Source organism: Convolutriloba macropyga, chromosome 8 (assembly GCF_964194025.1).
Source record: "Convolutriloba macropyga chromosome 8, txConMacr16.3, whole genome shotgun sequence".
Taxonomy (NCBI): Eukaryota; Metazoa; Xenacoelomorpha; order Acoela; family Convolutidae; genus Convolutriloba; species Convolutriloba macropyga.
In genome coordinates this window covers 21,341,357-21,368,127 of record NC_134475.1, presented here as the reverse complement: position 1 = coordinate 21,368,127, position 26,771 = coordinate 21,341,357, and the positions used below count along the sequence as shown (strand labels likewise).

The 26,771-nt window shown below is 37.3% G+C and overlaps 2 protein-coding genes and 1 long non-coding RNA gene across 5 annotated transcripts in view; 2 read left to right on the top strand and 1 right to left on the bottom strand.

Moving 5' to 3' along the window:
- The window catches only part of LOC142344578 (uncharacterized), a 33,722-nt gene extending 19,480 nt beyond the window's left edge, over window positions 1-14,242 (top strand). For both annotated transcript variants that reach the window (XM_075396360.1, XM_075396358.1), the window contains exons 4-5: window positions 13,754-13,879; window positions 14,024-14,242. In XM_075396360.1, coding sequence (XP_075252475.1) covers window positions 13,754-13,879; window positions 14,024-14,036 — 139 coding nt within the window. In that variant the 3' untranslated portion in view covers window positions 14,037-14,242. The remainder of the gene's footprint in view (window positions 1-13,753; window positions 13,880-14,023) is intronic.
- On the bottom strand, window positions 8,719-24,297 carry LOC142344580 (uncharacterized). Of its 2 annotated transcripts, XR_012759271.1 has the most exons (4): window positions 24,145-24,297; window positions 22,938-23,008; window positions 13,723-13,906; window positions 8,719-8,921 (listed from the first exon to the last, which is right to left on the bottom strand). It is a non-coding gene; the product is annotated as an uncharacterized LOC142344580 (long non-coding RNA). The 2 variants fall into 2 exon arrangements; XR_012759272.1 differs by lacking the exon at window positions 22,938-23,008 and having other exon boundaries at window positions 24,145-24,281.
- On the top strand, window positions 21,509-24,645 carry LOC142344579 (uncharacterized). Its single transcript, XM_075396361.1, has 4 exons — window positions 21,509-21,783; window positions 22,047-22,154; window positions 23,872-23,932; window positions 24,271-24,645. The coding sequence occupies exons 1-4, from the start codon at window positions 21,679-21,681 to the stop codon at window positions 24,408-24,410; spliced, it is 414 nt and encodes a 137-aa protein (XP_075252476.1). The 5' UTR covers window positions 21,509-21,678; the 3' UTR covers window positions 24,411-24,645.
- Window positions 24,646-26,771: the final 2,126 nt, after the last annotated feature.

Sequence of the window (26,771 nt, the reverse complement as noted above, 5' to 3'; positions counted from 1 at the left end):
GTTCGGCGGCAATGTTAAGAGTATTCCATTTCTCCATACACTCACAGAGCTCTTTCTCCGCTCCAATGAAATTCGTACCATTATCCGACCAAATCATAGCAAGAGTACCCCGACGGGAGACGAACCGCTCCACTCCCATTACACAGGAACTAGTGTCCATAGACGGGACGACTTCAACATGGACAGCACGAGTAGTGAGACAATTGAAGAGAAATCCCCACCTCTTCTCGGTAGTCCGACGAACTGTGGCGTAGAATGGGCCGAAGTAATCAACCCCGGTGTTGGTAAATGGAGGAGACTGGTATGCGAGTCTCTCCTTTGGGAGGTCTTCCATGATGGATTGAATGGTTGCTGCACGGAACTTTCTACACAAGACGCAGTTTGATTTGATGGAACGCAGTGTGGAAATGTAGTTTTCGGATGGCATAACGCTCCTGAACCTTTGACCTTAGGTAATCGATGGCCTGATGATGGTTCTTCGAATGAGTATGCCGCAAAAACAGCTTAACAAAAGTATGACGCGCATCCAGCACGATAGGATGCTTAGTGTCAAAGTCAATTTCCACTAGCCGTCGAAGTCGTCCAGAGGAACGGATGAGACCACGAGGCCCAATAAACGGAGTAAACTGAGCAAAGCGGCTGGTCTTCTTAACGGATTTGTTGTCAAGAAGATCATTTCTTTCGGTTTTAAAGGACTCTCCTTGAACCAAGTACTGGAGATGACGCTCGGCTTCGTCAAGCTCAACAGGGTCTGCTATGCTGCCGTCTACGGTGTGGTAACTTTCATGAGATGGTAAAAGACGGAACACATATGCGGTGACACGTAGGAGTTTGTGATAAGAACTGAACTTATCAAACGGGATTAGATTTTTGCTATGTTCCTTAGGGGCTTGGTTACGGATGCGGTTAAAGATGAGATGGAGTAATCATCTTTGTTCCTTGGTTACAACGCCGAGCTTGATGTTATCAACGACGTCAGTATTTGGCACAAAAGGGAATTGCTTAGTTCTCAAGAAGTCAGGACCCCTAACCCAGCTACTTGATTGCAAAAGTTCAGCGGACATGCCACGCGTGCCAGCATCTGCCGGCTTATCACAAGTGGTGATTTGGTTCCATTGGTCAGCGCTGGTGTTCTCCAGGATTTCACTATAAAGATTTGCAATGAAGATGGGGTGTTTGTTTGTTGAGTTTATCCACTGCAAGACGATGGTACTATCTGTCCACATAAAGACTTTATCCACAGTAACCGTTAATGCTCGACAGATTTCCCTTTTTAAACGGGCTGCGAGGAGAGCTGCTTGTAACTCCAACTTAGGAACTGTCATTACCTTCATAGGTGCAACACGGGCCTTGCCCAAGACAAACGCCAGCTCTGTTCTAATCTCCCGGAGATGCAATTTACTTGAGCCCTAAGAAAACCTACTGCACGGAATACGTCTTGCGAGCTATCACCAAACATGTGGAGTTCAAGATGTTGGAATGGTCCTGAAAAGTAACTTCTCGGTATAGTGATCTCAGCTAACCGCGGCAGTTCAACACACCAGTCAAGGAATCTGTCAACTGTGTCTTTAGGTAACTCATCATTCCAACTTTGTCCGTTGACACGCCAAATGTCTTTCAAGATTTACCGATCACCAACAGTAAATGGCGCGACAAGACCAATTGGGTCGTAGACCTTTGACACAAGACTTAGGACCAAGCGCTGTGTTAAACTTTTTGTGATGGTGCTGTTAGTATCCCTACTCACAACCAGTGTATCGTTGTTGTGATCCCACTTAAGCCCAAGCACGTTCATTAATTCCTCCTTGGATGAAACGATGACCTTCGGTTCAGTGGATTGAGCAGACCCATCAATTCGGTCAGCCATATCTGGTACATTGCTCACAAACTTAGTAAGCTTGAACCAACCTAGAAGCAGAAGATGTACCAATTCCTTCGACCGAATGAGGGCCCTCTCGGGGGATTCCACTGAGTCTAAGTAATCGTCCATGTAGAAGTTCTCAAGGACGGCTTTCGCAGCTTCTGGGTACTGCTTAGCATTATCACTTGCCGTGCGTTGAAGTGCGTAGTTGGCGCAGGTGGGCGAATCTTTTGCCCCAAAGATGTGGCTTGTAAACTGGTGTACCAGAACATTTGATGTGTGGTCCTCCCGCCACAAAAAGCGCAATGATGGCTGATCACATGGTAGCACTCCAACTTGGAGGAACATTCCCTCGATGTCGGCGGATACGGCAAATGGATGTTGTCTGAACCGTAGGAATACATAGATTAGGTTTTGCAGTAAGTCAGGTCCGGTGAGTAATGACTTGTTAAGAGATGCGCCGTGGAATTTAGCTGCTCCGTTTAGTACCCTACGGACCATGCCCGGCTTGTTCGGGTTAACAACCGGATGGTATGATAGGCACCACTCTCGTTCCGAGCGACTTTCCACCATATGAGCATCTTTGACCTTTACTACGTAGCCCTTGTCTAAGTCTTCTTTGATGGCATTCGAGTACTTTTTCCTTAAAATCTGATCTTTCGTTAGCCGCTTTTCTAAAGATTTCAATTGAATCAGCGCTGAGAAATAATTGTTGGGCAGTTCGATTGTTGTCTTCAGCCCATAGCATTCCTACATAGTACCTTTTTCCATTATGCACGGTGGTGTTTTGAAGAATATCATGCGCACGCCATCCGAGGCGGGTCGTTGGTCTACTTGCTTAAGTGCGCCGTACAACTCCATGTCGTACCAAGATTTTACCTAACTAGCGAGTTCAAAATCCTGCTCCATATTTGCTTTAAAACAAGTCGAGATTAAACTTGAAGACGACGGTAGAGGGCCGCTTAGAACCCAACCTATTGGTAAGCGAACAGCGAAGGGCGAGCACTTCCCGTCGGCAGCGAAGTACTCTAACGGGGGGATGGCATGATACATATCCAGTCCCAGTATCATCTCGATGTTTCCATAGCATTATGTAACTGGGTCTAGAACTGCTAGGTGCGGGTATGTTTCCTGAAGTGCTTTAATGTTGATGATATCGGCGCCTACATTCAAATCTTCCTTTACGTAAGGGCTTACTTTAAATGGTTCAAATGCTTGGTTGTCGCGTGGTGTTACAATTAGTTCAACTAACTTAGTGTCTACAACCTTTTCGGTATTTATACCATTGACTGTTAGTTTCAATGCTGTACCGTGCAAACCAAGTCTATTTGCAAGATCATTGGACACCTAAGAGTTACTGGAAGTGGTATCGCACAAAACTAAAGCCGTGGTATCTTTACCAGAAGAGCTCTTCAACTGTAATTCAGTCACCTGAAGGACGCCTTTCACATTACTCACAGATGACAAAGTAGTGGTCTTACTCGATGATTGGACACTAGAAAGTTTACTTTTATTTGCGCCAGCATTAAGATTACTTTTGTTGTTTGAAGGGGATTTTGAAGGATAAACCCCCTCAGCTCCATGAATAAGTGTATTGTGGGAGCTGTTGCAACCGTCCTTCCTGCATTTCTTAGGATTTGGGGCATTGCCTGAACATATGCTTTTCTGTCGAACATGAGAAACACAGTTTTGCTTCCGCCACTACCTCTGCTCGCTGTGTGGTAGACTTTTCTTTAAATACCCTACACTCCCAGATGCAGTGGTTACCTCTACAAACAATGCAGCGAGGTGTTGGAGGCGTTGCCGATGTTGAGGTTTGTTTCTGAGCGCCCTTAGTTTGCGTGTTAGCAGCAAAAGTTCATGAGGCAACTTTGGTTTTGACTACTGAGTTGGTGTTATTCTCAGTTCTTGCCTTTGATGAAGTTTGTTTCATTAAATTATGTGCCTCCGCCTTCTCCTTCAACCAATCGTTGAAGTCAAGGAGTGTGGGCTTAACCCAATGTTTCTTCACTGTGAAGAGTGACAGAGACTCTTTCACATTGGGCGGCAGCTTTTGCCCAACCGTGTTAAGAAGTGAGGCGCTCTTAAGGTCTGAGTAATATGCAAGTGATTTAAAGACCCCAACAAGACTTGAAATTGTTGAAGAATAGTTTATGATGTTATCACTATTGTACATCTTTAGTGGAGGAAAAGAGCTGAGTTTGTCTAAGTGTGCACTGACTACTGCCTGGGGTTGGCCAAATTTACGTTCGAGTGTCTTAGGTGCGTCCTTATACATTACACCACAGTATGCGAACTCAGCGATAGTGGTTTTAGCTTTTCCAGTTACAAGAGGTTTTAAGTCAAGGACTGTGAGTCTATGGCACTTTTAAATTGTCAGATCCATTCATGCCACTGCAGGTATTCACCGTTGTACTCTGACAACTTCCATTCGGGCAATGGATCGTTCTTCTTACAAGTGATTTCGTCCGCCAACTGCTTTATCAAATCCACGGAGTCCAAAGAAAGAGCCGAAGGTGTGGGATGCGGCGGGCCACCCCAACACAAGGGATTCGGAACGGTGGCTCCATGCGTTGGCGGAATGATCGGAGTGACAAAGGTGGGGGCGGTACCTGTAGAAGAACTAAATGGATTTGCGTGCATGAAGTCTGATGTTACGTAATTTTGAAGGCCTGCTGCTGCTTTTACATGAGAGGAGCGGAGCGATGTAGTGATATGAGGGTTGATTAACGGGGCCGGTTGTACGGTGTATAAGTTTGCAGATGTACGTACAAGTGATACTGCATTAGATGGGACTGGGGCGGGAAAACGCCAGATGTTTGGATCCGGAGGAGCGGGAGCTGCGTGGGCTATGGGGAGAAAGTGTTGGGGCTGATACGTCTTTCGTGGGGGCGGTGGATGGATTGATTGAGGTACAAAAATGTTTGCGGAGGAAAAGAATGGTGCAGGTTGAGAATGCGGTAACAGATTGATATTATTCGCCACGGTGTTAGTGGCGTGCTGTGGGAGTGCTTGTGGCTTCGAAGGAGGAAAACGGAATGTTGGTTGGAGTAACGGGAAATGCAGTAGTACGGGGTTTAAAACCGGGGATGGGGGCTTGGTACATTTATATGTTCTTGTGGTGGATTAGGTGCTAGTGGAGCATTAACGGTTGCATTTAAAGGTGGTGAATGCGCAGGGCTGACTAAATTAAAATGTCCCAGCATGCTCAACCTCCGAGGGAATTGACGATTTAATGTTAACCCATCGAAGTGCATTGTTGTTTGAGACAATTGTCGGGCTGTGTCTGGGGCGTTTAGGTGAGTTGGCATACCAAAGTTTATTGGTGGTGATGGAGGCGTATATTGAGGCTGTCGCTGCTCTTGCATGATGTTGTTTGCAACATGTGCATCATTGGTTACATTGGTTCTACTAATTGGTTCTTGCGGCTCATAGACAGGGAGGTTGATTTTGGCCTCAACTTGACCATGTGTATTGAGATTGAAGTGTGAGTTGAAGAAAGTCGGTGGACAATTGCTTGGTTGGATTGGGCGATGGAACCAGAAAAGTGCAAACTCGGTTCGTTTGCTACATCTGCCATGTTCCCGGCCGGTGACGAATTAACCCAATCTTGAACAAGTTTCTTGTTCTTGACTGAACTCTTTTCCGTAAAGAGCCCACTCAATTTGCCTGTACCAGACCCGTCTGATGATAATTTTGTCATCAATTCAATTTCCTCAAGGGCCTGCGGCAGCTACTTTCTTTCGATAATCCTCCTCAAGCTCCTCAATTTCCAATTCCCAAAATTTCGTTTGTTTTTCAATTTCAAGACGCCGTCTAGCAATGCGAAGCTTTGCCTCATGTTGTTTCTCGATTTCCCCCCGTTCAAGTCTTGATAGTTTTAAGTCTCGTTGACGTTGACTTGATCTTTTTGATGAACTCATATGTTAACCTGATCTTGAATGGTGAGAGGTATACTGCTCTGCTGTCTTTTTGTCTTGGATCGAATGATATACCTTCGAGCAGCAGCAATGAACTCATCAGTTTTCTTTGTTACATTCTCTAACCATTTTTCAAGGTTCTTACAGGCAGCATCTGGATCTTCAGTCTTTTGTGCCAGATCAAAGAGCTCTTCATTCTTATCAACTACTCTAGTAAAAGCATCCCTGCACTTCAAAATCAGACGTTCGATCTTAACTTTCCTGTCTTGCTTATCAAGAGCATTGTTAATTTCACCATAGATGTTATTAAATTCAGCCTCTAATTTTGCCCTTGCACTATAAAGTTTGTTAAATTTGTCCTGCAATGTTGCCATGATCTTATGAAAACAGGAACCAAAAGTTTAATTTGGTACTAATACAAAAGTACACATACACATACAAGAGCGCAACACAATTGTGTTGAACCGAACCCTAGTGTGACGGTTTGCCTAGCAAACCACCAAAGAGCAAATTTGTTTGTCGTGTACAATAGTACCCGGCGAAAGAAAGAAAGAAAGAAATGTGAGCGCTGAAGGCGCGACACGGGACAGAACGGGAGATGCGACGGGCGGGACGAGACGTCGAACGAGTAACGCACGACGCAAAGGGAAACCAGACGGACGAACGGCGAGCGTTGGGCGAAGAGCGCGCGACAAATCGGGAAAATGGCACGGGCGGGGCGGACGGCGCGCGACGAAACGGGAAAACGATACGGACGAAAAGGAAACGCCGAGCGGGTAGCGCGCGACGGGACGGGAAGCCTGGATATCACGGGAGGGAGACGGTAAACCACAAGCAAGGAGCTGGGAAGATCAATGCTAGTAGACCACAGCAACAAACTCAACCAAACAAACTAGCCGTAACTTAAGAAGAATAAACTTAAGTCACACCCTAGAAAAAATGGAGAGCAGCTACTGCCAGGTAAACTAGCACAAAACTTTATGGTGCTTTATGTACGGCGTCAAAACATCAAATAATTTACGGCAACGAAGTAGTATAACCAATAGTCGAAAAGGTCAGGAAATTTACTAGCCGTAACTCCAGAACAAACTTAAGTCACACCCCAGCAAACCAACATACAAAAGTGCATACCACCAAAATTAATAAAGCTACAACAAATTGCTAGCAAACAAGTGTGGTGAAAATCACGAAACAAACCAGCCGTAACTCCAGATTGAAATTAAGTCACACCCTAGCAAGCAACGAGACTAAACAACCAATCAGTTTACTAGCAGAAAAAAATTTACTACAGCAAAAACTCAACATACTACATCATACAACAGATTAACGGGGAATAGAAAGAAACACGGCGACGCGGAAACAAAAGGACGGAAACTGAAAAACGAAACCAGATAACCTGCGGAAAAAGGACGCTAGTGAATAACTCAAAAAATGGGGAGAGCGAAACGTTTAGTAATGCGCTATTGGCGAGAACCAACCACAAATTTACCCATAACTCGTGAGCACACTAATTCACACCGCCAGTCAGCGGGTAGACTCCCACAACAACGCAAGACTAAGTGACATTCGGGTTATCAAAGGCTTGAGTGAGTTCCGCCTCCTCGAACGCATGACGGGTGCGAAGCGTTTTACGACGGCGCTTAGAGAGCTTCCTTGGTTGGGAGCGTGATATCAAGGACCGAAGGTTGTTCTTATGTGCTAACACTATAGTGAGTGTTTTCAGTTCAAGCGCAGGCCTTTGGTGTAATGCTCTGTACTCTTTAAGTAAACTAGGATTTTTCTGTTTACGTTTAGACACAATGTCTTTCACTATGTGGGTGGTAACTAGAGTATTACGCTTGAGCTGATCGTAAATATCAGGAGTTCCCTCTGGGGCAATACACTATAGCTTCTATGCGCTCCTGATTCTCTTCAAGCACTGCAATAAGCTGCGAAGGTGTTAAAGGCTTACTTTGTTACTGCGATGACGGGACAATGAATTGTTCACCACGTCATGCCATAAAACTAGCCTCTTTTTATCACGGAAGAAATGACTCAAAAGGAACGGGGCAGTTTTTTGTACTTTTACCGCGTTTGGATTAAAACTCGGGCCCGGTAATGCGTAAGTTCCGTTTTTATAATGGTCTTGTAACGCCTGAGGCAAAGTTTTTATGGCGTGATGCAGTGAACTGGCGGCTAAAATAAAAACCATATAATGTTTTTTACAACATAACTGATGTGAGCTTTGCTCAGACTCCGACCCCTGATGTTAAATGAACAATTGTCACCATTTTCCAAGAATGAGCGCTCAATTGGAAAAAAAACCTGAGTTTTTTTCCAAATTTCAAAACCTTGACCCAATTGTTCTTTTTTTTCTTTTAAATTGAAAACTTTATGCAATTATTGCATCCCTGATTAATAACGTTTTTCTTTAAGCTTCTAAGAATTTTTTTCACAATTGGTCAATTTTTTTACACTTTTTTATTTTGCTTCGCTGTTATGTCAAGAAGTGTAAAAAACGCCGCAATTTGGTTATTTCTGGATTTTGACAAAAATTTGTCAAAATTATTATTTTTCAAAAAAAAAAAGTAAGGGGTGGGTTATCGGTCACCAGGAGGATTCCAAATCAACAAACAAAAAAATGAAACCAAAAAAGATCTGTGGGGGGGTTAACTAGATTTGCCGGATAAGATAATCAACTTTATAGCATCAAAATTAAAGTTTAAGTATTTGTTTTGTTTGAAGTGTCATACAGTTTTACAGCAGATCAAAACTCTCGCCTGTTGTTGAGGTGACTTGACCACATCCAAGAAGAAATGGTTCGAATTGATTCACCTTGTTCTAATTCAGTTCATCAAATTTTTTGATCCAAGTGTAACTAAGCAAACAGCGACCAGCACCCATGGGAGTAGTCAATAGCAGTTGATGATAGTCGTGGATTCTTCCGAAATCGGCGCAGGTAGGGGATTGATCACTCGGAACAGGAAGTAGTCCCAATTGCATGTCCATTTGCCATTCTGTTGGAAGTGACGCCACTCTCAGTCAAGTACATTTCGTCCTCATGCCCTTCTTGTTTGTGAAACTTGGAGCAAGCAGTAATGGACGGAAATCCTTGGTTGTGTGAATAAAGGATAATATATTGGCCCTCTGGGTGGACTGTTCTACGTAACACCAAGGCAAACCTTCTTACGTTATACAATTTGCTCGCGGCACCAAAAATAAAGGTGACGAAAAGTTTTCACTCTTTCGAAAGTAAAATTCAAACCATAATATCCAATAAAACGGATATCAATGGCGAGGAACAACTGTATTCAATACGTATCAAGGCGAAAAAGCACATCTAAATGGCCCGGCAAATCTAGCTGTATTGGCTAGCAGATATTTTGTCTGAGCCGATTTTCGGCTCAGATTGGTCAACGATACGTTTTCGTAACATAAAAATATTAAGCCTAAAAGGAGCGCAATCGATTTAGTATATTAGTAAGCTCAACGAAAATTATGTTAAACGAACTTTTTTCGACCTTTCTCCGTAAATTAGAAGAGATTTTGTGTGCATTCAAATAGTTAAGAAATATGACGTAATAGATTGTTCATTTCTCGCTTTCTTTTTTCGCTGCTCTTTTATTTACTCAGTAACACAGCAGAATCCCAGAAATTTACTCTGAATTTTATCATGAAATGTCTAAAAAGTGTAATGATCAGAGCTCTGAGCATAGTAAAATTCTATATAAAATTTCTATGATTCAGTACTGAATTTTAATGACGCTCAGATCCGGGTTGCTAGAACACAGCTTACATCAAACTTGTTAGGAGTGTTGAGCTATACACAAAAAATCAACAATACACTTTGTACGCAACCCTCTATTTCGCCGCCACATTTCTTTAACGTATGATTCACTATTCTCCTTTGTCTCCGATAGTCTATTTGAATTCCTACTAGAAGTTAATTGGGAGAATGAAACAGCTGAATCATGCAAACAATTCAAACAATCGTCCTTTTTCAACGCTTAGCACCGTCATTTAACGTATATACAATTATTTCTCGAGCCAAAAAAACGTACTCAAAATTGCACGAAGGGAACTAGAAGGTTGCAGTCACTCAATTAAAAGTTTCTTCTATACGGTCTCAGAACTTATACAAAAGCTCTGTTATAATAAAGAGGAAGTCACATTTAAAAACCACAATGCTGAAAATCATTCATTCTCAATAGATAACACAACTACACAAATATCTCCTCAAAAGCGTCTCCACAATACCAACAAAATATCGACTCAATATTGAACACGCATCCACATGACCTGGAAACTATTGAACTGAACTCTACTCCTCTGGATGATGGATCAAGGTGTTCGTCGCATACAATAAGATCTTAACCGTAGCTCGAGACCGCAGTCACCAAATTATCAAAAAGTTGAAAATCGGTTTCAACGATCTGTTTCAAGAAACCATTTCCAAAACGCACGAGAAAAGATTAACGCTCTATTAAGCCAAGGCACACAGATGACACCACCACAATCAGAAACGAGAGAAACACAAAGAATCACCTCCGTCTGATCGACAATGAACAACAGAAAATTATCTTTGCACTATGACCCGTCACACTTTAGCAGGGACCTCAGCCAAACAATCATCCCGAGCTAATATCTATCAAAACTCAAGTCCTGGATCTACACCAATTCGGACAGCACAGACGTCAAGACCCCCCCCCACTTCTTCGCTTCTCTACACAGAACAGACTCTTCCTCCCACCGATCTACCTTCAGTCCGCCACGAGGCTCTCCGTCCTCATCCCGACTGTTACGATCCAGTCTCTTTGCTTCAGTTCACCAACCCGCTTCAGATCAACACGAACATGGGATACATATCCCAGAATCCATCATTTAAATCTCCACTCCACCAGAGCATACCCTGAAGGCTACTGCTTTCAGTTGTTGAACCATAGCACCGCTCGCAAATGAGTATACAGAGGAAAGACGCGACCGCGATCTTCCGATTGAATGTATACATCTTGCCCGTAATCCACGTTTCTGGCACAAATCCCAGTACTTGTTTGCGTTGGCCAAACTCACCAACAACTGCCACAACACAAGATTCACGTGGGACATAATTCCTTATTGTGTATATGATAAGTAAGACCCCATATTTTTGAAGTTTGGTTTTCTATTTCTCACTCAAATGGATGTAAACCACCAATATCATCGTATACACAAGTGTAACGGCTGCTCTCCTTGTGTTTCACAAAGAAAGTTTTACACCGCCCAGTTCGTTCTGAGTGGTTACAAAATCTGTCCGGATACTTCGTTTATGCAGTTCGCTTTTGTAACTGTATATCCGCTCTGCTGTACTTACCGTTGCATTAACTATTTTAGTTCGTAACTATTTGCTGATCTTAGTTTTTTCAACTATCAATTTGAACTGGATTGCTACAGATCACACAATACGGGATCTCTTTATGTATACCAGTTCAATCCGATAGAAAAAACAAATCGAAGCATACATCGAGTGCGATACCAAAAAGTGTATGTTCTGCCATTAGTTCAATTTGAGCTATCGCGGCTGGATAATAAAAAATTGCAAAACTAGGCGCCCTAAAGAGAAGAAAAGAAGTACCAACATCTCCTAGCATTTGCAGCCACGCTACATCAAAAGTCTGAAACGAAAAGTCTCTGCAGCCTGTCTTGTTCGAGATTCGGAGTTCTTGTTCGAGATTGTAGTTATTCGTGATCCACAAAATCGTGCTCCTGAAATTGATTTTGAGCACACATTACAAGAACAAGCTCTCCTCGACAAGACACAATTCTCTCAACCCGGAAACTTGCCACCGTGGCTTTTCACACAAAAATTCACAAACTTTCTTCTCTATTTTTGCATAGTTTACTTTATTTCTTTCTCTTTCTTTTCATTGCTATGTAACAAAAAAAATTTGTTCTTTTTCTTTCCATCAATCCCCACTGGGAAATTAAACTCGAAAACTAAATTGAGTGAGTTGCTCAATGTGGCTATATACGATGCAAACCAGAAGGCAAGCTGGTAAATCCGATCGAGAAAACGTACTAAAAAACAGAACAATAGTGATCTCGTTGTACCAAAGACACAGACGCAGAGATTACGCCGCTGTTTCCAGCTGGGACAGAAACTCTCGACACAAGAGAGTGAGAGACATCTGGCAACTGAAAACCGGCAAGGACAGGACGTCACTGGCCAGAATATCCTGTAACTGGCACACCAGTACTGATCCCACAGCGGAACAAATGTTGATCATGTACTGACCACACAAGTCAGTTGACTTAAATAGCAAATTCAGTTGACTTAAATACACATGTTCTTCAACAGATTCTCGGCTGCATTAAACAACCAGAAGAAAATTCGAAGCCCCGCAGGGGAAGCGCAAGATAAAAATCCATCATGTTTATTTCCACCAATCACAGACCAAGAAGACTCTTTTTTTCTTTTAATTAGTAAAATAGAGCATGACACCCTTTACTTTCAATCTCGTTGATTTGTACGATCTGCGTATGTTATTGACTCCACTGTTGTATATTTCAATTACCGTAGTGCTTAAAGTCTACCTTCAATTTTTGCACAGTGGGTTAGCCAGCCAGAGTTATGTCACACTACTTCGCACTCAGAAATAAGTAGGTCTAGCCCTGAACCCCATAAGGTTCTAGAGGAAAACAAACGGGGTCCGCCTTAAAAATATCCTACTGGAACAACCAACTGAAATAAAAAGAAATGTAATAAAAAAATAGCCAACTTAAAAATAACCGAATAAACAGGGCCCAACGGTAACCAACTGGAATTAATGATAATCAGCTTGCAGTCCTATATTTTTTGTAAAAATCATGTTCCAAGTATACTTCCAACGAGTAGAATCTCAATTGAGGCTATGTCAAGGTTTCTATGCACACAGCTCTATAATTTTTTTTGTTCTCAACATTCTAACAGTTTAAATTTAAAAGATTAAATCCTCTGAAAACAAAGAAAATTACCACAAACAGTCAAACACTTACAGCTCTGTACTTCTGAAGAATTTAGCGAACAAGAAAAAAGACGCAATAGAAAAAACTCAAAAACATTGAAAGCCAAAATTCAAAAAAACTCCAATTATATTCTTCTCTAATTATATCTACTCCAAGATATGCTTCGCTTGTCAGGATTTAATAATATATTTCTCTTCACGAAATAAATCCATCGGCCAAAAGTGGCTGAATGAAATTTTTCACTGTATAATCCCCTATTATTCTTCGGAAAATAAAACATGGGTTGAGCACCGATTAACTGTTATGTTTGACCGGGCTCAATACTTAGGTCTCTCGTTTTTAATGTTAAAATTTTTTAAAAAACCTATTTTGCACACAAGAGTTCAATTCTATTTCCCTGACAACTTCATTTCAGTCAACAAGAGGTGAATTTAAGATACAATACGCATTGAACTGTTCGTGAAAAACTGATCTCTTTTCACTTTTATTTTGTGCAGCTGGAAATGGTAGGTTTTATGTTCACATAATCATTTTTCATTACGATGCCCAACTTCATATCACTTAACTTTTGTCATCTGATAGATTTTTGTTCAAAAACTTTTTCTTAGAATATGAGGTTTATTTGCTTTTTTGTAGCCAATAAAACGTTCAATCATGTTGTGATTAAAGCAGTGTGTTCTTGAATCATCCTTTAAAGTATAAGCTTCACTTTAAAATGTGTATTGATTGGTATAATGAAAGGTATGTTGAAGTTAATAGTTTTATCAGTTAGTGTCTGGCTAGAGTTAAGTTATATTTTACTTCGAGTCGATTCCGGAGTTTTCCGGCTATGTTTCTTTTTCAGCTCAATTAAATCACGAGTTGGTCGTAACTAGCAGTAAAATTTTTTCTCAGCAGGAATGTGACTAGCAACGAGAAATACTATTCTGAACTGATTGTTCGAATCATGATAAAACGTCCATCTCAGCTTCGATTGCTTACCTTCGTTTTTGATGATATTTCATTTGTATAGTCGAATGATGGCGAACTTGGGTGAACATTTGAACATAGAAGACGTGAAACAGATGGTACGAGATGCAGATTTCGACGGAGATGGAAAGATCAACTACGATGACTTTGTCAAAATGATGATGAACTGGTTTGTATTCGTCTTTATCAACTCATCCTAGAAAAACTGCCCGAAAATAAAGGTGAAACAAACAAAGTTTTTAGTTAGAGTGAGGTTTGAGAATTACCTGATTTTCTTTTGTATGTTGCTTTTATTAATGAAAATGTGTTTCAGGATTGGAGGCTAAGAGACATATACTATAACCCACAAAAGCAAACTTAAAAGGATCGGGAAAATCCGGACTTTACTCTTTAGTTCATTGACTCTACATTCGATGGGCTCCAACAACTATTTGAACTCAAAATAGAGTAAAAGAAATTTATTTATTAGTCTTAGTAATGCTGGATTTCTAACAAAGCACTTGTTTCTAGTTTTAATAAAATTATATCTCGATATTATTTTCAACACATTCCTTTATATTAATCAGAAAAATTAGTTTGTATTCACAAGCAATATTATCCCCTTCTTCTGCAACAAATAACCAATGTTGATCTCAAAGGCAGCAGCCAAAGTCTAGCTACTCAATTTTAAAAAAAATGACCTCAGCTCAGACTGTCCAGACCGAAATTGTCTCTGATCAGACTCAAGTTTATTCTGACGTCTCTCCTAATCCCATGTAACAGCCTTTATGATCAGACAAGTGGCGCTGAGAAATTTCTGCTCAGGTGCGCTCAAATCCTTCTCTGATCAAAAAGTCCCATACCAAAATAAAACCATAGTCACCCTAAACACAAGTTATTGCCAAGTTTTTTGCACAATGCTTGCACAGATTTTTCAGAATTCTATAAGAAAATTTGATGTAACAATCTGATGAAAGTTCTCTGAATGATGCCTAATGAAAGTTGACTCCAGTTGCTAATGATAACTTTTTCTTTCTCAAGTGTTCCAATATTAAGCCAAAGAAACTGAAAGAAAAAACGATGCATTATACCTCAGATCTTCAAAATTGACCTATGAATATTTACAGAGGAAAGCAGTGAAAACTAGCAATAACTTTAGTTCAGACAACACTCAGAAACACATTATTTTAAATATAACTAAAGTAACAAGTAAACGTAATGGATTTCCAGGTAAGTATAATCAATATTATGTCTTTCCTGTTATCTCCACGGAAAAATATAGTTTTTTGCAGTTTAAAAAGAAGTTGACAAAACTTCTGCTGAAGAAAATTGTGACTTAGATTAATTTTTGGATGACATTTTTTCACGCACTTTGGAGATCGAGATTTGAAAATCTGTTGGTAAAATCTTGTCCTAAATTATTTTAGTTACAACTTTGCTTGTTTTCCTGTAAGATGCATTTCTTAAAATACATCAAAATATCACACCTTGCTGCTTGCCTGAAGAAAAAATTTTTAGTGCAAAAAAGTGACAGTTCTTTTAGTTAAAGTACAAGGGTTTTTAACAGGAACTTTAATAACAATTATTCTGGTCTTATTTTTTTCATAATTTTCTTCATAAGTATTATTTTCTTCATAATTTTTCATTACCACAATTACTTTTGTTGCCCTTCAGTGTGTCTGCCAATATCAGATCCAGAGATGTCATGGAAAAAATGTGAAAAAAATTATTGTATCAAATTTATAATTTTGATGCGTTGTTTAAATCACAAAAATTCTTTGTATCTTTAGAAAAAAAAATTCAAAAAATTAGTTTTTAGATTTGTTTTCGGAAAAATGTAAATTATCAAAAACAATTAACTGTTATTATGGGCCCTTTCAGATAGATGTCTAAAAGAAAAGGTGGTTGTAAATTGAAGTTGAACGAAGTAACAAAATTCATTTTTTACAAACTATTTATTGATAATTCATTGAATCAAAAGTTTCCAAGAAAATTTAGAACGTTCTTAGAAAATTTTACAACTCATTCAGCAAGATAGGTTTTTCATTTTTTGGACCAAAATTAATTGGACACGTAGTTTTCGCATTTTTGTCAGTATTGATTGTAAAAGCAGTTCTGCATGCAATTTAGACTAACAAATCTCAGAAAAAATTTGTTGGTGTGAAAGCAGAAATTAAATAAATCAGAGCTTATAACACGAGGAAATCCTCTACACTTTTGTGCAACTATGATCCACAAAATCATATTCAAAAACTGATAAAGTACGTTTTGTCAAGATTAATTGTCATTAACAGCGAAAAAAATCGAACTCATCTACAATTTATTTAATTTTACATTAGCTCTGAAAATAATTGTTTTCCTGCTCAAAAGGGAACTGAACAGCATTTTTGTCAATGAGAGGAAGAACGATAAACAAATGGCTTTAAATAGATGTCCAGAGGTTCATTTAAAAAAATCCAAAACCACAAAAACTTGTGAGTTTTGATATCGAGATAATTTGCAGAGATAAACAATGACACCCTCCAGCACTTCATTTTTAAACAAAAACTTGTACAACATTTTTAGTCTATTAATGTTTTTTTTGACAAGTCTTGGCAAACAAAACTCATCAGCCCGGTGGTAAAATATGATCATTTTTTGAACCAAAAAAGTAATAATCAACAAAAGGATATTTTCGAGCGTTTTTAAAAAATTTTCTCAAAATTTTTGTTGAAAAATTTTTGAGAAAATTTCAGTCACAGTTTGCTACTTGATTCTTGATACAATATTTTTTTACTCTATATTTTTGCTCTTGATACAATATTTTTACTCTATTAATGTTTTTTGACAAGTCTTGGTAAGCAAAACTCATCTGCCCGCTGGTAAAATATGATCATTTTTTGAACCAAAAATGTAATAATCAACAAATGGATATTTTCGAGCGTTTTTAAAAAATTTTCTCAAAAATTTTGTTGAAAAATTTTTGAGAAAATTTCAGTCACAGTTTTCTACTTGATTCTTGATACAATATTTTTTACTCTATAATTTTGCTCTTGATACAATATTTTTACTCTATTAATATTTTTTTGACAAGCCTTGGCAAACAAAACTCATCTGCCCGCTGTTTAAAAAAATGATCATTTTTCGAACCAAAAATGTAATAATCAAAAAAGGATATTTTCGTGCGTTTTCAAAAAAAAATTCTCAAAATTTTGTGGTATAATTTTTGAAAAATTTTCAGTCACAGTTTGCTACTTGATTCTTCGGGGGGATAGTTTTAAAAGAAGATAGCTTCTTTAATAAAATAAAAGTTGATTTTTAATATTTAGCTACTTTTCGAGATTCATATAAAATTTTGTTTTTACAATAAATTATTGTTTTATACATGAGGGCATGAAAATTTTCATGTCTCAAGTGTTCTATGGATATAGCACCGGAAATGAGAAATATTTAAGCAACAAGCAATTTGGTTCTCCTTTACATCAATCTTCAAGGCCTCCAGAATGTCTCAAGTAAAAAGCATTTCGAGTTGAAGTATTTTCTGATCCATTGAAACCTCAAATGATTTTTGTAAGAAAAAACCTGAAGTTTTGAACAATTGCCTGAATTTCGAAACTAACTCAACCATTGGGAAGACTTTGGCTTCACTTTTTTTTTTAAAAAAATCAATCATTGATAGTTAATTTTTAAGAAATTCAAAATCAGTTGTTTTAGGACACTGTTTTTTGATCACTAAATTTTCGATGCTAACAAATAGTTAAACAACACGAAAACAGTTCGCAAAGAATACCGTTAAGGATGATCGTTTACAACTTAAGATCCAAATTATCACATGATAATTGAGCTTCGATGTATTATCAAAACTGACTTGTATCCAAATTTAAAAGAAGACTGGAAAAATTTTCAGTCACAATTTGCTACTTGATTATTTGGAGGGATTTTTTAAAAGTAGATAGCCAGATTAATAAACAGGTGAATTTTAATTATCAGCAAAAAATTTATTTATATTTTACCTACTGTTATATACAGGAAAGCATAAACGTATCTCAAACGTTCTATGGATGCAGAACAAAAAATGAAAAACAATTAGGCAACAAACTTGTAGGAAAAGCTCGTTCTCAGCCATTTATTTTTTCTTTTTCATCAAACTTTGAGTTGATCTCCAAAAATTTGCAGGTCAAAACTATTTCAAGTTAAAGTCTTTGCCTGAAAATGGTTCTCCTAAAAATACAAAGTTTTGATTAGTTGCCTGAATTTTGAAACTATTTCAACCATTGGTATGACTTTGCTTTCACTTTTCGAAAACCAGTCACCGATAGCTAACTTTTGAAACATTCACAAGCAATTTTTTAGGACAGTTAGCAAATAGCCTAATTAAGGAAAATTGTTTACAACTTGTGATTCAGTTTATCACATGACAATTAATTTTTGATGTATTTAAAATGGACTAGTGCGAAAAATGTTGGTATATTTTTGTTGATTTAAATATTTGAGAATTATTTTGGGTCAGTTTTCTTCTGATGAAGTTTTTTTCTACAAAAAACTTTTTCTACAAAATTTTTTAGTGGGAAGATATATTCGAGCAGAATTCCACGCAAAGAGAATATACAAACAGAAGGACGTTCAATTATTGTCTCGCCAAAATATTTGGGAGAGCATAATTTTAACTCCGGCAAAAAAAGCAAAATCGAAGTCTTTACCATGGGTGAAATATTAAACCTGAATTCTTAGCTAACCATAATCTTCAAGTTTATAATTTGAAACAAGGCGGCTCGGTAGTGTATGATGGCACATAAGGCTCCGACCCCTCCCATCCACAATTTCGGCATAATTGACTACCAAATGAGGAACAGATAGAAAAACCCAAAAATTATTTTTTGGGAATCCCAAAAAACCCAAAAAATGCACAAGTAATTTTCAACAAAGTTGTGTATGAACGATACGATAGCCTCCAAAGCAAACAACTCAGTGGAGTGAAAATTGATGCTTTAGATTGCGAGATATGCCAATATTAAGAAAGCGAGTCAAGACGAAGAGCGAAATCAAACAACAACAACAACAACAACAACAAACATTAATTACATCAAAAAATTTATGTCGGTTTTAAAAATTGAAATTTAATAACACAGTCAAAGTAGCATCAAATCAAGCAAAAACTAAACAAAATAACCTATAAATTACCAGAAAATATATGGGACCAGTCCATAAAAGGGTTTGGTAACAAATAGACAAAAAAAGAACAAAAACAGTACAGTTAAAAAATTCGCTTATTTTTTTGAAACAATTAACTTCAAAGTAATGAAAACTATTAGAAATCAAGGAAAATATCCCTAAGGTTAACGATTACCAATAGAAGGGCATTAGGACCATTCCTTATTTATTTTCTTAAGCGGCTAAAAGAATAACAAAAAAAAACAACAAACAAAAATTCAATTGAAAAATGCCGGAAAACGCTGTCAAAACCGTCAAGCCATATTTTGGCCCCCAAAATATATTAAATTGCGCCTTCTTCAAAAAGAGACAATGTAGTAAGTGGCAATTCATTAGTGAGACTAGGTAACAAGTAGACAAAAAAGCGAAGGGCAAAAGTATGTAATACTTTTGGTTTTTTTTCGAAGTAAAATTGCATCCAAGGTCATGAAAAACATTAATTACAAAAGAACTATTTAAATAGGGTCATTTATTCATCCAAAAGAAGCCCTCGAGATCTAAATGTTATCCATTCTTGCGTCTTCAACAAGAACGTCAAATATGAAAAATCAAATTAATTTACTTTTTTTATGAAAAACCTGAGTCGAAGCCAGTAAGGTCATAACGAATTCTTTAAAAATAGGTTTTAGGACAGCAATCTTTATTGATACCTTCCCTTGACACCCATAATGCCATGTTAGACCTGTTATTAACTAACGAGATTAGGTAACAAAAAGATAAATAAAAAGAACAAAATTGCGAAGTTAAAATTTTTTTTTAGTTTTGGAAAACAATTTTTTTCAAAATCATGAAAGCCGTCAGCTATCTACTAATATCAGAATATCGGCTCATTTATTAGTCCATGAAAAAACCAATGAAACCTATCACTTTACACGAAATTTCATAGGACCGAAACGACAAAGGGAAAATGACAGTTAGAGACAAAATTAAAAAATTCAATTACTTTCTTCAAGAAAGAGGTGTCGAGGCCGTTAAAACGATAATCTATTTCATTCAAGATTTTATTATGTTCAACTGTGCCTCATTTGGAACGCCAATAATGTGATATGAGAACTGTCAATAATGTGATAATGTGACAAAACTAGAAAACGTGAAAAATTGGCAAATATCTAAAAACAAAAAAAAATCTGAAATCTAGTAGTTTCGAAGCCAGAAAACAATAACTTCAGGCTTGAAACCGCAACCGAGACCAAACTTTAAGTCAGTAGAATGAAGAAGCTTTCTTTCTTTGTTGACACTAAGCTAGAACTTGAACAAAATAAGAAAAAAAAAAGAGGAAAAGTTAATTTAGCCATTATTTATTTTCAAATCAATTTTTTCTAAAAGTTCAAAAAGGACCATTAAAATTAAAAAATAAGCTTGGAGCTGCTTAGGAAGCCAGTTGGACCTATCACTCCTGAGCTTTGATTTGATGTGTTCTGTTCTTTATCATTTAAAAAAGGTCTTTTTTTCAAAAAAGACCGACTGATTACAATCCGATTTCTTTTTGGATTGTAACAGTCCAAGATTGGCCAAAAACTAGGCCTGTTAATGCCTTTTGTCCGCTAGGACAATTGATTTTTCGAGTGTTGTAGATATAGATAATTTGTTAGCTGAAAACTCAAAAATAAAATCAGCATTTTTGATAATCAACGAGTAAAGTTATCAAAAAACGGCGAAGTTTTAATTACAGAGCACTCGCAGCGGACGCTGAAGCAGGAGTAGCCCTCTTTTGAGTCTACAAAGGTTGTGTGATTGTTGTTTGGGAGTGTACTGCCGGCTTTTCTAATCAAAGTGGACTAAAGTGGCTTATTTCGCGCTGTTTTTGATGAAAAAGGCTGAATTTTGAAATATTTATCCAGAATTTTTGACCACAAAATTTAATCAAAACAATCAACAATGCTTGTTTGTCTTTAAAAATAAAATCAACGACACTATTCTTAAAAATTTTAACAAATTTTAGCAAAATTGGCGAAAATTTAGGCAAAAATTCCGGAAAATATGAATAAAAACAATGTGAATTCACTAATTTTCTCAGAAGTTTAAACCTCGATAACTCCCTGTAGAAAGCGAAAATTAGAAAAATCTTTTTAATTCCATATTCTACGCTGGACGAGCTTTCTGATGATACCAGTCTCAACTCTCTACGATGAATATATCGATCGGCGAAAATTCGATCGGCGAAAAAAAAACCCATTTGAGTCAAATGCTCTTAAAACGAAAACTCTGCTGATTTGGTTTGACCTTCAGGAAATTTGTTTGAAGTTTAAATCAGCAGTTTAAGGGGAAATCTGGTTATTTATTCTTCAAGATAAAATCTGTATTTTCTGAAGCACAACGAATACGGGGCAAAAAAATCTCATACAGAATTCTTCTTGATTGATAATTTGAATCTGTTATTATGCAGCTCTTGTCAAAATTGTGACATTCTAATCCGCTCTAATCTGAAGGCCATTAAGCTATCGCACTAAAAGCAACAAAACAAAAATAAACGCCAGACACTTTTGGATGAAATGGCTCAAATTTTAATGCGTTCTTATGGAAAGTTTTGGGAAAACTTCACCACCTGCTCAGTTGCGATTGTTGTGAATTAAAATTTAATGATTTTTCTACTATTCCTCCGTTTTCCTACATTGAAAAGTGTCTTTATTCCAGTTTATACACTGAGTTAGTTTGACTATTGTAAATTTAGTCCTTATTCAAACTTAAGCTCGTTTACCTCGAAAATCTCGCTGGTTCAATTTACGAAATTGTACGCAGCCGTGTTGTTTTATCTCCATATTACGTATTGCTGATATCAGGTTAACCAGTAATTTGATCATGAATTCTTATCTGGCGAGCAAAAAAACTGACCCAGACTTTGATCATCTGTTCGAAAAGGCTCTTATGAAGGAGAAACTGAAACAGATCGACAAGGAATACGAGGTAAAAAAAATCCAATTAGTGCCTTGAAGGTAACAACATCCAACTAGTCGGACCCAAAATTTTTTTGGGTTTTCTCAGAGAAACAAATTGACTTTGAATTTAAATAAAACTGGATTAATTGAATTTTTATACTGAGGAGTTTCTATAATGCCGTAGATGTGTCATATAAGAGTGAAGGTATTTTTAGTGTCTATACATTTTAGTGCTGTAATTAGCTTGTTTTGTCGAGCATTTGCATTATTTATTTTTGTGATTATTTTTAGAGAGACCTGAGAGCAAGAATGCTTGCACTTGAAAAAGCTGAAGAGAAGAGACGGCACGATTTGATAGTAGAGGGGAAACATACAGTACAACCAGAAGCCCAAGTCAAAGTAAATAGAGGTCAATTTGCTATTTTTGGGAAAGTAGTTCTAGAAGCATGATTTGGTATCCTTTGACCTTGATGGTCTTTGTGTCTATTTATGACTGTTGCAAAAACCAATAAAGTTAATTTATTAAATTGAACGTAACGACAAAAGTTTCAATTGTTATGAGGAAAATATGATTAACTGAAGTTTTAGTTTTGAATTGGGTTTCAGACTTGGTCAGCGATGAAAAAATGTGAAAGGTTCAAATTGCAAGACCATTTTCCCATTTGACAAATTTTGAAACAATTTCCATTAGTTTGGTGGGCGCGAGGTGAACTTCTCAGAAAGCGGGGTATGGGATATTAGGCAAAAACTCGATTAGCCGAACAAAATTTAAGTAGTCATTAGGCCAAAATGCCGAAATAAGGTTTTGTGGAAGTTAGGCGAACAGCAAATAAAACACTTAAACGAGGTACTTCAATATCCACTCAATGCCATAGAACTGTCCCTAATATTCGTCTTTAGATGCAATCGAAGTTATGAAATTTTCCATCTCGTTTAATCTACTCAGTGTCATCCCAGCCACTGACTTCGATTTTTAAAAATTAACAGGGAAAGATGGTGAATGTTTGAACTATTTATTAACAACTTTAATGTAATTAATTTAGAATTACCGGTTGATAAAATGCACAAAAGTTGGGGGAGTTGGGGTTAGACTGTTTCGTGAATTTGTTCAATATTCGCAAAATCTGGTCGATATTTCATTGTTTTTAAGCTGTTTTTCTAGAAGTCAATTGCTATACTCACTTGAGTAATAACTCCGTGACTCTGCTTGAAATCACTGGGAACTTCTGGCGTTTATCGAGATCCGAAGTCGACTGAAATCAACTTCTGGCTAAATAGGAACTTCTGGCAGGCGTCAAGTCAATTCACCCATTGCCATCATACCCAACCTGCCATTTTACCCAATGCCAACGTTACTTTACCATATTGTTGAAATTACCAGAATGATTATTTAGCCGACTACATAAACAAATGGCCCGTGGGATTTGATACTAAACTATCCCAACCAAACAAGGGATTATAAATGGCTAGATAATTAGATGGCTCTTGGGACTTGATATAAAACTATCTCAACCAAAAGTTGGATAATTGAACAAAAAGATCAAAGAGCATTGGAACGAAAAGATCAAATCCTAGTGTCGACGAAACTTTTGTTCAAAATTTTTGCCTGATAGATACAAAAAATGTTTGCCTAATCGAGTTTTCGAATAATATTCTATGCCCCCGTTCATGATCCGAGTGACTTCGCGCTATTTTTAGAGCAAGAGTTGATTGCCTTCATATCCAGTAGAGGAGAAGGACTGAACGTAACGTAATGCAAAAACAAAAGCAAAATAACAGTTGAACAAGCTGTGAAAAATGGAAAAAATCCAAATGAGAATATCTGATGAACAGAGTTCCAATCGCAAAATTACACCTGGCAACAAACAGCTAAATGGACACAGAGTACTGTACTATTAATTTCTATTTGTTTTTTTAATGAGCTTTTAATTGTTCAATTTTTGGTTTTTACTTTGTCGATACTAACAAGCTTCAGATCTATTCTGCCCCCCCCCCCCCCAGCTTAGTGGGCTTATAATTTTCACGCCCCCAAGGCGCACGTGCAAATAATTTGTAACTGGGGCGTAAAAAACGCTGGGGAGGGAGAACAGAATAGATCCCACGCTTCTTGTTGCAGGAACTGTTTGACAATCCAAACAAACAACCCGGAAGGGTAAGAAGGTCCAGATCGTCAAGAAGTAAGCAACGATAAACATCCTAAACTTTTAAAATTTAGGCACAAGCAAATGATTATATTTCTGCTTCAATTAACTAAGTAAGATCATTCTATAGCAGCAAAAAGAAAAAAAGATCATCATTAATGATCATCATTTCAAATTTTCGCATTAAATTTTCATACAGAATTTTAAATTTTCGCATTAAATTTTCATACAGAGTTTTAGAATTTTACCTTGTGATCATGAAGTTTCCTCCACAAAAAACTCCAGTAAATTGTATCGGTTAAGAACTGACAAGAGTCTTCTAATTATTGCATGGAAGACAATAATTATTTTTTTTTATTTTGACTTTGTTTCAGATAACGACAAGGTTGGTAAACGTTTATCACTTACATCTGTTATCGCAAACTATCTGAGTCACAAAGAGCATCAAATATGTCAAAATTGGGCAAAACTTCTCGGAGGATGGCGTTTAAAACTTTATTATTGTTTGATATGATCAGTAGAGTCATTGCACAAAAGAGCTATATGTGCAATAACAGTGGCTAAGTTTTTTCGTGTTAGAGTATACACTCCAGTAAGTAAGTTGTGATCATAAGATGGAGCTTGAAATGATAGCTCAATTTAAAAGATCATAGTAAGACTCTCGCTATGTGGACCAGTTGGCTCAGTAGAGAGCACAGGATTGCAATCAATTAAGAGATTGTGGGGTTGCAACCCGTAAAGGTTCCAAACTTTACTCTCACTATAATGATGTTGACATAGAATCAATATAACGAGCAAAGAGTTGCTCTAATATTTCGAAATGATTCTTCTAATTCCAGGCAAAACACTATAAGTGCACCATGCCCTCATTTGTAGAAAATACTCGTCAGATATTGGAGAAACTACAAAAAATGCTTATCGAAAAAAAAACAAAAACTTTTCTACTGTAAAATTTATAAAAATGTTAAATGTTAAACTGGGTTCAACTAAGCTCAACTTGGTAGGGTTACTATGACGATTTATACGAGTACGTGAAAGACGACTCTGCCGAACAAGAGCAGCAGTCAGAATTTGACCTTGGGTGGAAAGTGGCGGCGGATGTGGAACCAATTGTGGAGGAGCTGCTGGAGGAAGAGGTCCGTTCTTAAGATTTACCTACGTCCGTGTTGTGAAAAATTTAATCTGCTCGAACATTTTTGACAAATTCCGAATGGTTAGTGTTTGGAATATTTAGGATCTGGATAGAATTTATGAGTTGGCTGAAGAGATTGTGTGGATACGGAAACCAACACCTCCAAAACCCACCTCAACATATTAGAGTACCTGAAATGCAATCATATCAAGCAAAAACAGAAATTGATTGAAATATAGAATTGTCCGAATTTTTAAAATAGATTTTAGAAAGAAAGCAAATTTTTATCAGCATCACATGAATGGTGAAGCAGTGATGCTACAAACAATCGACATTTGGAAACTTTTTCAAGTTTAATTTTTGTAAAAGAGCAAAGAAATAGGAAATAAATTGGATTCTCTTATCGTTTATTTGCATTATAGAAAAAAAACATACCATGATGAGTTCAGAGCGAGCCAGTAAAGTTCTGTGTAATGATGTCTGGACTAACATTACTAAAGCAATTCGAGGTTTAAAGTAAAGTGTCTATCCACAAAATATTTTTTTCAAAAGGCAAAGAAAATGATTTTTTAAAAGTAGTTTTGAGGTTCAGTTTTGTAAAGATGGACAAAGTATCGTTCTTTAAAAAAATTCGCCAACAACTAGTTTTTCTGCTGCAGTCTAGATGAAACAGCTTTTTAAAAACCTAAAATAATGAAGAGTTAAATAGTAAATTTAAAATAACAGTATTTGTAATTTTCGAGGTCCAAAACTCAATGCGCTGATCAAATTCTTTAAGAGCAAGCAAAGCCGTTTTCATGCTAAAAAGACAGCGTTGCTGTAAAAATAGGGGGAAAATATACAGAATTTCCACAATTTTCAAAAAGGGGCTCGTTTTACAGTACCTTTCCTTGGAAACAGCTGAAACAAAATTTTTTTCCACAGAGAGCATAACAGATTCCGTGCTTTAATTAGAGATATAATTAAGGTTGTATTTTGAGTTAAGGATTCGACAATTAGAAAGGCATGGGGGAGGGAGTAAAGTGCGTTTATGCGTAAATGAACGAGCGCCATTTTAATGTCTGCAAACATGAACAAACTTCTTACTCAAAGTCTGCACAAAGTCTGATCATTAACGAGCTAAGTTATGATCATTTGAGTGCACAAGAGACTGATCAGATGGGTTTTGAGCGGGGACAGTAATATAACATACTGTCGGAAAGTTTCCTCAAGTTGGTTAAAAAGACCAACTTATCCTGTATTTTCTGACCATGGCTGATTATCGTCTGATTCAGTCTGATTATGGTAACAAGAAAAACAAGGTAAAAAATAGCAGTATGAAAAATGACCTGAAGTCTGATGGTGGCTGATTATCGTCTGGATGGGTCTGAACATGGCTGATTATAGTCTGGATAAGTCTAATCATTAACGCACACCTCGACCTTGGTAATTTTTCTTATGTATTCAGCTATTTTTTTAGCATTTTAAAATTTCATCTTTTGATAGCGCTGGCAAAGTATTGTAGTTTTGAGCAGTGATTTGGTTTACTATTTAAAAAACTTATCTTTCAGGTGGACGACAAAAAATGAAAAAGGTTGTTATTTTGTGTATATTGTTTAAACCGATACGGAGACCCCCAATTTGCTTAGTGAGATTTTTATCGAAACACTCTTGAGAAAAGATACCAAGGGGTCCCCGAACTTCAGATTATGGTTCATCTGAAAGATTTTTTTTTCGTTTGATCACATTATAGTTTGAATGCAA